This window comes from Apodemus sylvaticus, chromosome 14 (assembly GCF_947179515.1).
Source record: "Apodemus sylvaticus chromosome 14, mApoSyl1.1, whole genome shotgun sequence".
In the NCBI taxonomy this organism is placed as follows: domain Eukaryota; kingdom Metazoa; phylum Chordata; class Mammalia; order Rodentia; family Muridae; genus Apodemus; species Apodemus sylvaticus.
The window spans coordinates 17,452,627-17,461,893 of record NC_067485.1 but is presented as its reverse complement, the minus strand read 5'-3'; the positions used below and the strand labels follow the sequence as shown (position 1 = coordinate 17,461,893).

Below are 9,267 nucleotides of genomic sequence, written 5' to 3'. Positions count from 1 at the left end.
CTCGAACGCACAGAAATCTCTTGCTTCCACATCCAGAACGCTGAGATTAGAGGTGAGCATCACCATGGCCAGCCCCAAATCATTTTTAACACAAGGTTCTCATATAATCCTTAAGGCAGCTCTACCAGGCAGAGCTAATCTTCCCCTCATTAAAGGATAAACTGAGGTCATAGCTTTCTGCGGGTGGAGTCTATTGCCTCATCTGCATTTTTGCACGGCTGGGGCAAAAGCTCTATGGTGAGTTTCCCTTGCCACGTTTCCCGGCGTAAAGCATGAACACCACCTAATGGCTCGCTTTGCCGGAGCGAGACCAGTGAGGGTGCGTCCCATTCTACAGAGGTAAGCGGAGGCTCAGAGTCGCCCAGCACCTTACTGCAGTCCCACCAACATTCAGCCGTGGGGCTAGGACCGCGCGAGGCAGAGCGCAGCGGACGCGGGCGCCAGGAAGCCGCCGGCCTCAAGGTCCCGGACCAGATCCGGAAACCTCCTTTCCGGTTCCCAAGACCCCGTTTCGGAAGTGAGTCACTCTGCCAGCACATAATATGGCTTCCACTTCATCTACCGCCCTGGACGTCGACGGTAAGGTGGGCGGGACCCGGAAGTTGACCGTTCTGGGAATGGCGACCACCGGGGGCGTGGCTTCCGGCGCTCCTTGCCTGCAAGTCGCCGGGGCTGAGAGCGCAGGCGGCAGCTGACAGGCGCTTTTCTTCAGAAGGCTGCGGCGGGAGCCCTGCGAGGCGGGCGGCCTCCAGCTCTCGTCCCCACGTCCCGGCCCGCGAAGTTCCAGGGCGCCGGGGCATGGAAGAGGGGAAAATGGACGAGAATGAATGGAGTTACCATGGCGAAGGCAACAAGAGCCTTGTGGTGGCCCACGCGCAGGTGAGAGGCTGGCGGGCGGCGCGGCTCCGGGCCTCATCCGGCGACTCCCGCAGTCTTGTGGCCAGTGCCTTCCAGGCTGGGTCCTGACTCTTCCTCCAGCTTCCGCTCAGGTGGTTCCCTGGTACCCCCGCAATGCCCTCCTCAGCTCCACCCGGCACCCCAGGCTCCGTCGGCCTCCCTTTCCTCCTAGTGTCCCTTCTCGGGTCTCTGGCCCGTCGGTACTCTTCCCCACGCCCTGTGTGTGCCGCGTGGCCTCACGCTGTGCAGCCTCCACCGGGATGCTCGGCGTACTGTCAGGCCACGGTGGGCCAGAGGCTGAGCTTGGAGCAGGGCCTGGGCAGCACAGCACAGGGGAAAGTTCCCAGGGTGCTGTCACTCTGCACGGAGTTCAGCCTCCAGAGACCACGAAGCTAGTGTTCTACCTTGCTGCTGCGCTGTCAGGAACGGGGCGCTAGCACAGGTTCGCGTCCAGATCATGTATACTTTAAACGGCCTCTCCGTCGTTTAACTTGGAAGGCAGTTTCAGAAGATGTAGTCATCTCCAAGGAGGCGAATTTAAGGAAGAGAGGCGTACAGATTTCTCTGACATCTTGCTGTCTGATTACAAGCTAGCAGGAATGTGGTGGGCTGGGGGAGTAGCAGGCCGGGAGGTGTCATGTGAGAAGGTTACTGGCTGGGGTGATTCCCACCTCCACCACTGAGAAGCAGTAGGCTGCATTAGGAAAGTGAAGATAGGAATAGCATGCACTTTTTGTCTCCATGAAGTTAGGATTGTATGGAGCTGTATTGAGTGTTGAGCAGCCTAGAGCTTGGTTGGGTCTTGTGTCTAGTTGCCATCTCTGACCTCCTGGTGTATTTGTTCAGAATGTAGACTGAAGAGAAGAAGGCTGCTTCTGGATGCTTTTTCAGGCCCTTTGTGACCAAGGAGTGCTAATGTAAGCGGGATGGAGAAACTCTCTGCTCCCTTCAGTACTGGGCATGTCCGTGGTCCTCCTTCTCCTTTGAGAGCAGGTGAACTTTGTTTCTCTGCTCAGCGTCCCAGGCCTGTCTCATCCAGTCCAAGAGAGAGGGAGGTCTTTACCTAGCCTCCCTAGGCATGCTCACTTTTTCTGAGTTAGCATCAATCTCTGAGTTGAAAAGCTCTTATAACCTCCTGTAGCATGCATACACAGCTGTCCTTATGCCCATCCTGCAGGAGCTAGGCGTGCTGGACATCTGCGCTGTCACTGCCACCAGCACCAAGAGAAATTGTGCTGTTCTTGCCATGTGCAAATAGAATGAGAGAGAAAATGAACCTTCTGGGGACCTGGGGACTTGGGGTAGAGGAACTGGGTGAGGGCTGCCGGGGTATATGGGACATGCTTGGGTGGGCAGGAAGGTGGACAGCCAGGCAGTTCACAGAGAGGAGTTGTGTCAGGTTCTCTGTCTCCCTTACACCCAGCGACACCTGCAGAAGTTCCCATTGTTACTTGTCAGCCAGAGTTACATCGTGATTTGTGACAGCTTTGCGGTTTGTCCATTCCCAGGTACAGTACTGTAAGTATCCCCTGTCTAGCCCTCTGACCCACTTGCTAGGCTGTTAGCCACCTGGTCCCTGTCCTGTCTGCAGGCTCAGGCTTGGACCCTGAGGGCTCTTGGGCTGGGACTTGCTGCATTTTAGCATAGGTGGCCCTCCTTGCAACCTGAGGGTGTGGCTTGTCCTATCACCCACTTTAGTCTGTGAAGCCTGTGGCCTCCCTTAAGGCCACTGCAGCTTGAGTGTCCTAAGGCACCTGCATTTGCTTCCTTTACCTTCCTCTTGTTGGTTTTGGCCCTAGAGTCTGGTCTTGTGAGGTCACTGTACATTGCATTTGTCATCCAGTCTCTTATTCAGTTGTCCAGGGCACCTAGCCTTTTGGGTTGTGTTGGCCATCAGGTTCAGGGCAAATAATGTCCACTCCTGTTATTATGCAGAGCTGTCATGTTTTCCTTTTTATTGACAGGTAACATGAAAGACTTGGTTTTTTTTTTTTTTTTTTTTGGTTTTTTTTTTTTAAAGATTTATTTATTATATGTAAGTACATTGTAGCTGTCTTCAGACACTCCAGAAGAGGGAGTGGATCTCATTACAGATGGTTGTGAGCCACCATGTGGTTGCTGGGATTTGAACTCAGGACCTTCAGAAGAGCAATCAGTGCTCTTAACCGCTGAACCATCTCTCCAGCCCCGAAAGACTTGTCAATTAACTAACCTGCCCAGAAAAGAACATTTGTCAAGACTTGAAGAGAACTGCCCATTGCATGTTGGTCTGGTTTTAAAACCTTTCAGAGATCCCATGGAGAACTTCAGATCATTTCTAGAGCCTATAATGGCTGGGGCTTGTGTCTGGAGCATTTAGGGGTGAACATCAAGTTTTAGGGATCATCTCACATTTTCTGTCTCAGCTTTGTTTTTTAGGATTTTTGATTTGTGGGTTTATGTTTTGTAATTTACCATTGCTTTGCTTATATGTCCAATATAAACAGTTTAAATGGTAATTTTATTGTGGATGGATTTGTTAAAGTAGCCTAATAGCCTTCCCATAGTGTGGGGAAATGTTAGTAATGTTAATTAGACAAAGGGAATTGCAGACAGTGTGATTGTAACTACACATGACTGGAAGAAAATATGTCAAAATACTGCCAAATAGTTATCGATTTTCAGTAGTATCATTTGATTGCTTACTTGAGAATGGGTCTCACTGTGCTGCCCTGGCTGACCTCAAACTCCACAGCTCAGGCAATCTTTCTCATCCTCCTGAGTATCAGGGTTATGGGCTGCTACTCCTGGCTCCTCATTTTGTTTTAAAAAAACTTCTGCACTGGTGAAGCCTTTTGGGCAGGAAGATATTTTTGAATTTGGAGGTAGCCTGGTCAATGTAGCCACTTCCAGGTTAGCCAAAGCTACATAGTAAGGCTCTATCTGTCTTATAAGAAGAATGTAAAACCTTTTATGTTGTATGTATTATAATCAGGAAGAAGGAGTTTTGAGTGTAGCTTAGCATTAGAATGTGCATTTGCATACTTGAGGCCGTGAGATCAATTTCCAGCATTAAGACTATCTCTAGGTCACAGGGTCACAGGTGTGGACTGTGGAGTAGGTCACAAAATGAAAGAATGTATTTGATCACATTGATGCAACCCCGAGAGCCCAAGGAGAGCTATGGAGCCAGGCTAACAACAAGTGAGAAGGACAAGAAGTTTAGAGAAAGTAAGTTTTTCCCTCCCTCCCTCCGTCCCTCCCTCCCTCCCTCCCTCCCTCTCTCCCTCCCTCCCTTCCTTCCTTCCTTCCTTCCTTCCTTCCTTCCTTCCTTCCTTCCTTCCTTCCTCCCCCCCTCTCTCTCTCTCTTTCTTTTTTGGTTTTTTCTTTTTTTCTTTTTTCTTTTTCTTTTTTTCTTTTTTTTCTTTAATTTTTTTTTTTTTTTTTTTTTTTTTTTTGGTTTTTCGAGGCAGGGTTTCTCTGTGAAACCCTGGCTGTCCTGGAACTCACTCTGTAGACTAGGCTGGCCTCGAATTCAGAAATCCACCTGCCTCTGCCTTCCAAGTGCTGGGATTAAAGGCACGCTCCATTACCACCTGGCTAAGTTTTTCAAAGTTTATGGTTTTGGATCTAATTCCTGTACTTCGAGAAATTGGAAGTGATAATAAAGCTGTTGTTCACAAAGGTTTCCATTACAGGGTTATATATGGTAGCCTAGGTAGACATCTGGTCAATGCTAGAGGAATTATCCTCCTTTGTGGGGATAATGGAGGTACAGCTGATATTTTGTTTTTCCAACCTTGTGGTGTATACTCAGGCCCATTGAAGATGGTTATCTTCAATGTTCACCTAGAACTGGTTGAAAGAGTTTGAACTTTTTCTTGTCATTGGTATCTGTTAAAGAAATGGCATCTTGCACACATGAGATGTGCAGTGGTGGGCTCTCAGATTGCTGCTGCTGAATCTCTGTGGTGGTTGGTCTGGTCACGTCTTGGCTCATTGCACATTCTCTCTGGATTCCTTACCTGGTGTTGCCAGGTTAGAATTTATTTCCATATTCCCTTCAGTGATGTTTAGTTTTGTGTTTGTCTTTCTGCATTTACACGAAGAGGCTTTTGTGTCTAGAGAGCAAGGCTTTGCTGTGCTGGTCCATCCATCATCACAGTCTGGGTGGGCAGTTCAAGGGTCTCTGATGCTTGCTTGTATTTCTCTGACTCCACCTGTGGCTTCTGTGAGCCTTGACTCCTTTTCCCATGTTGTTGGGGTCGTTACACGTTAGGGGTCACTGAGCTGGCATGGCCTGTCTCCACAGTTCCTCTTGGCCTCAAAGGATCACATCAACATGTGGTACATTCTTCACTTTGTGACTTCCTCCCATGGTTAACACTTGTGTCTTCTTCACCCTGGGAGGATGGCTAGGAGGTGGAGCTACATCTACAGAAGGTTAGGAAGGAGGTTGGACAAGGTGCCTGTTCCTACTGCTGCTGCTCTGCCTTGTTCTCTCTGAGGCTATTAGTTGTCATTGAGGCTAAGCTGTGCTGTTAGCCTTGGTAGCCTGTTTCTCAGGTCCTGAGGATAAGTATTTGGATGTGTCACAGACATGAGTGCCTTGGCATCTCTTGCCTCTGGTAACTAGCATCATAGATGTTTTCTTTATAGGTTGAGAGTCTGTATGGAAGTTGGGTTCAGGAGACACATCTTGGAGCTCCCCCTGGACATCATCCTCAGAGCTGGGACAGGCTGGGCAGAGTGCTGTTTCTGGTACCTGGAGCCACATCCTGAGGGGTGATGTTCTTTTGTATTTCCCTCCTTGACAGTGATCAGAGCTTCCTGGTGTCTTTTATGGGCTTTTTTCTGGTATATCTCCTCACTAACTTGTCAAAGGACATGGTCCCTGGGACATCTGATTCAGTGAGTGATTCTTTCCACCCTGAGAGTAGGCTAGCTTATCTTCACTAGAGGGCTTTAATGGTACCCTCCACCCCAATTATGGTTTGGCTCTTAACTGACCTCCAAAAACCATTTTGAAGTCTTTAGAGGCCAGGCCTAGTCAAAGGAAGTTAGGTCATTGGATTCGTAGCTTTGAGGGCTGTGTTTTTTAACTCTTGCTTTCTCTTGTGGCTGAAGTTAGGGAACATATTTCCTCTGCTGCACACTTCCGTTATGATTCTTTGCCTTACCACAGGCTCAGACCAGTGGATTAAGCAGCCAAGGATGGAAACCTGAAGCCTTGAACCTTTGTTCCTTTTATTTTTTCTAAGGTTTTTTTAAATTTCTATTTGTATGATATTTTACCTGCATGTATGTCTTTTAATCATGTGTGCAGAGCCAGCAGAGACTAGAAGAGAGCCTCAGATCCCCTGGAACTAGAGTTACAGATGGTTGTTATCTGCCATGTGGGTGCTGGGAATCGAAACCTGGTCCTTTGGAAGAGCAGCTAGTGCTGTCCTTCCAGTCCCACCTTTTCTCCTTTTAAGCTTATTTTTCAGACAGTTTGTCATGGAGATAGAAAGCTAACACTTCTTTGAGTTCACTTTGTTGGGTTCTCTGTGGCCTTTTACTTCTATTTAGTTATTCAGTTGTAGCTTCTTTGCCTCCAGAAAAACATAGTAGAAGAAAATGAAAATCACCCAGTAGCCCCCCCCCCCTTAGAAAATGTCTTCCAAACACTTTGATGTTCTTGCTTCCTATCCTTGCCCTGCGCCATGCGTTTGCTGGTGGTGGGAAACAGCCTCTGCAGCCGTCTGTTTAGCCTCCTGTGCCCAGTGGTACCTCTTCTACTTGTCTTTGCTAACGGGAGCTGTTTGGGGCAGGTTTTTTCACTTGTTTCCTGCTGTCCCTGGGCATTCCCTGACATGCACTCTTCACTTCCCATGCCCACCCGTCCGTTAGGGTGGGCCCTTTATGAGGGTTGAATGGAACTGGTGGGTTGCCTCTGGTGAGCTGAGTGAGTCTGAGTGCTGATACTGGCGTTGACCTTCAAAGTTTATGACAGTTCTCCTGGGGGAGGAGTGGTTGGGAGCTGATGACAGTTTGTGGATGATGAATGTGTAGGTGGAGAAAATAGTTTCTCTTGAAATGGATCCATCACTGCATTGAGGTTTTTCCTAGTTGGTCATGGTTTGAGCTACCTGATGGGAAGGGAGAAGAGACTTTTGTGGGTGAGAGAGGCTGAGCTACTGTGTGTGGATGTGATGACTGAGGACATGTTGTGTGGGGATCCAGTAATGGAGAACCAGTGGGTTACTGTGGGCTTTGCTGCCTAGGACTAGCCAGTACCTCAACCCCTTAGTTGACAACTCAGCAGCCAAATGGAGCTGTACAACTGGAAATGGTGATGTGGCGATGCTCTGGGATTCAGGCCTGCCTCCAAGTTCTGTTCCATTGCACATGACCTTGACCTTGAGAGCCAAAAAGTGTTGGGGGGGGTTTCCTTTCAAGCCTAACTTTTCACATTTTATACCTTGGGATTCATGTGGTCCACTTCAATGGGAGAGGTGGTGGAGGAACTGTAGTCTGGGAGTATTCTCTGGTGCTCTGCAGTAGTGATGCTGCTGATGTTAACAACAGGTGCTGGGGATAGTGATGTTGTTTTATGTGTCAAGGAGGAGCCAACAGGTTTTTGTTCCCAGGACCCCCCCATCCCCCCAGGGTTTCATATGTATTTCTGACTGGCCTAGAGCTCTCTATGTATAGCAGCCTAACTTCAGACTCTCAGAGATCAGCCTCTCTCTTCAGTGTTCTAGGATTAAAGGTATATACCACAGCTGGCTTTGTTTTTGTTTCAAAGGCAGGTTTCTTCGTAGTGTAGGCTGGGGTAGAACTTATTTTGTGGACCAAGCTGGCTTAAAACTTGCCATCCTTGTGTCTCAGCCTCCAACTGCTGGGATTGTAGGCGTGAGCCACCTTGCCTAGCTATTTTAACTTTTTTCCTCTTTTAGCAGGCTAGAGACTTGCTTTTGAATTAACTTGTATTTATGCTAATGGTAGTGTGCGTGTGTGTGTGTGTGTTAGTAGTAATGCAAAGGAAGTATATAGTTTCCATTTGTAAATAGGCCAGATGTCTTGTGTTTATCAAGAACACAGTGGCAGGAACTTTGGAAATCTGGATTCATATTAATCAAAAGATGCTGCCAGGTGTGGCTGCAGTGGGTTCTTATTGTTGGCATTTGTGTGCACAGGGTTCTGAACTGGTTTCTCTGAGGATACAGCGGGGAGTTCCTGTAATAGGAAGGCTCATATGACTTGCCTAGCACCACCCTTCCTGGGCCTGCCTGGCTACAAAATTCTGTTGTGCAGCTTCTTAGTTCGCTGGGAGGTGGAGAGAGACACTGCTCTCCTCTGGCTTCAGTATAGTTCTGAGAGAGCAAGCTCGGCTCCTGAAGGCTCCCCATGTGGGATGGAGTGAGATTGCCCTTGATTGTAGGCCAGGACAGCAGAGCTCTGTCCTCACTGACGAGGGCATCGGTGTGTCCTGTGCTGATGTTCAAGCGTGGCCTGCCTTTCCCTGGAAAACACACCTGCTCTTGTCGCTGATGCACACTGTCTTCAGTGTTGGAGGGATAACCAGGCAGGCCTGGCAGAGCAGCACCAGTGCGCCCAGCTGAGGACAACATCAACTTTCTTTTTCTCCTCTGTTTTTCAAGACAGAGTTCCCAGGCTGTTCTGGTACTCACTTTGTATGTAGACCAGGCTGTTTTCCGACGCAGAGGTCCACCTGCCTCTGCCTCTTATAGAGTGCAGGGCTTGAGGTGTGCACCACCGTCACCCAGCTTAGTTGTTGATGATTAGCTTTTCTGCAGATGATGATGATCTTCTTCTTCCTCCTCCTCTTCCTTTTCTTTTAAATTTAGATGTTATAGTTGCATTAAAGTGATCATTAACCCTGTGATTCCTAAGATTAGTTGATTGTGCCTGCTTTGGACATGGGAAGGGAGCAGTTGAAGCCTGTATGTATGCCTTGGTTCTCTCAGTCTGAAGGCCAGGGCTGGCATTCAGCCATGCAGTTGATTAGCAGTGCATCTACTGCGTGGCACCAGCTGGGAATGAGATCTCAGAAAGAGGGCTTGGAGAGGCTCAACCTGGTGGTGCATGCATAGTTCTCATCTAGTCCCAGCTATTTGGAGGGCTCAGACAGAGGATCACTTGAGCCTAGGAGTACAGGGCCAATTTGGACAATATAGCAAGGCCTGGGCCTGTAAATCTTTACATTGTTGAAGTTATAATATTGAGCAGGAAGGGCAGGGTATATGAGAGGGATTGGAGGGAAGAAAGGGAGAAAAATGAAATTATATTTTAATTTAACAATGATTTAAAGTGATAAATATTTAGGCTGGGGTCTGGGAGGGTCCCACCCAGCATAAGAGGAGCAGTGCGCATGGTTGGGACTCC

At 48.4% G+C, this 9,267-nt stretch overlaps 1 protein-coding gene across 1 annotated transcript in view; it reads left to right on the top strand.

Moving 5' to 3' along the window:
• Positions 1 to 653: 653 nt before the first annotated feature.
• Positions 654 to 9,267, top strand: part of Ippk (inositol-pentakisphosphate 2-kinase) — a 40,541-nt gene continuing 31,927 nt past the window's right edge. Inside the window, exon 1 of the mRNA XM_052157263.1 lies at positions 654 to 879. Coding sequence (XP_052013223.1) covers positions 799 to 879 — 81 coding nt within the window. The 5' untranslated portion in view covers positions 654 to 798. The remainder of the gene's footprint in view (positions 880 to 9,267) is intronic.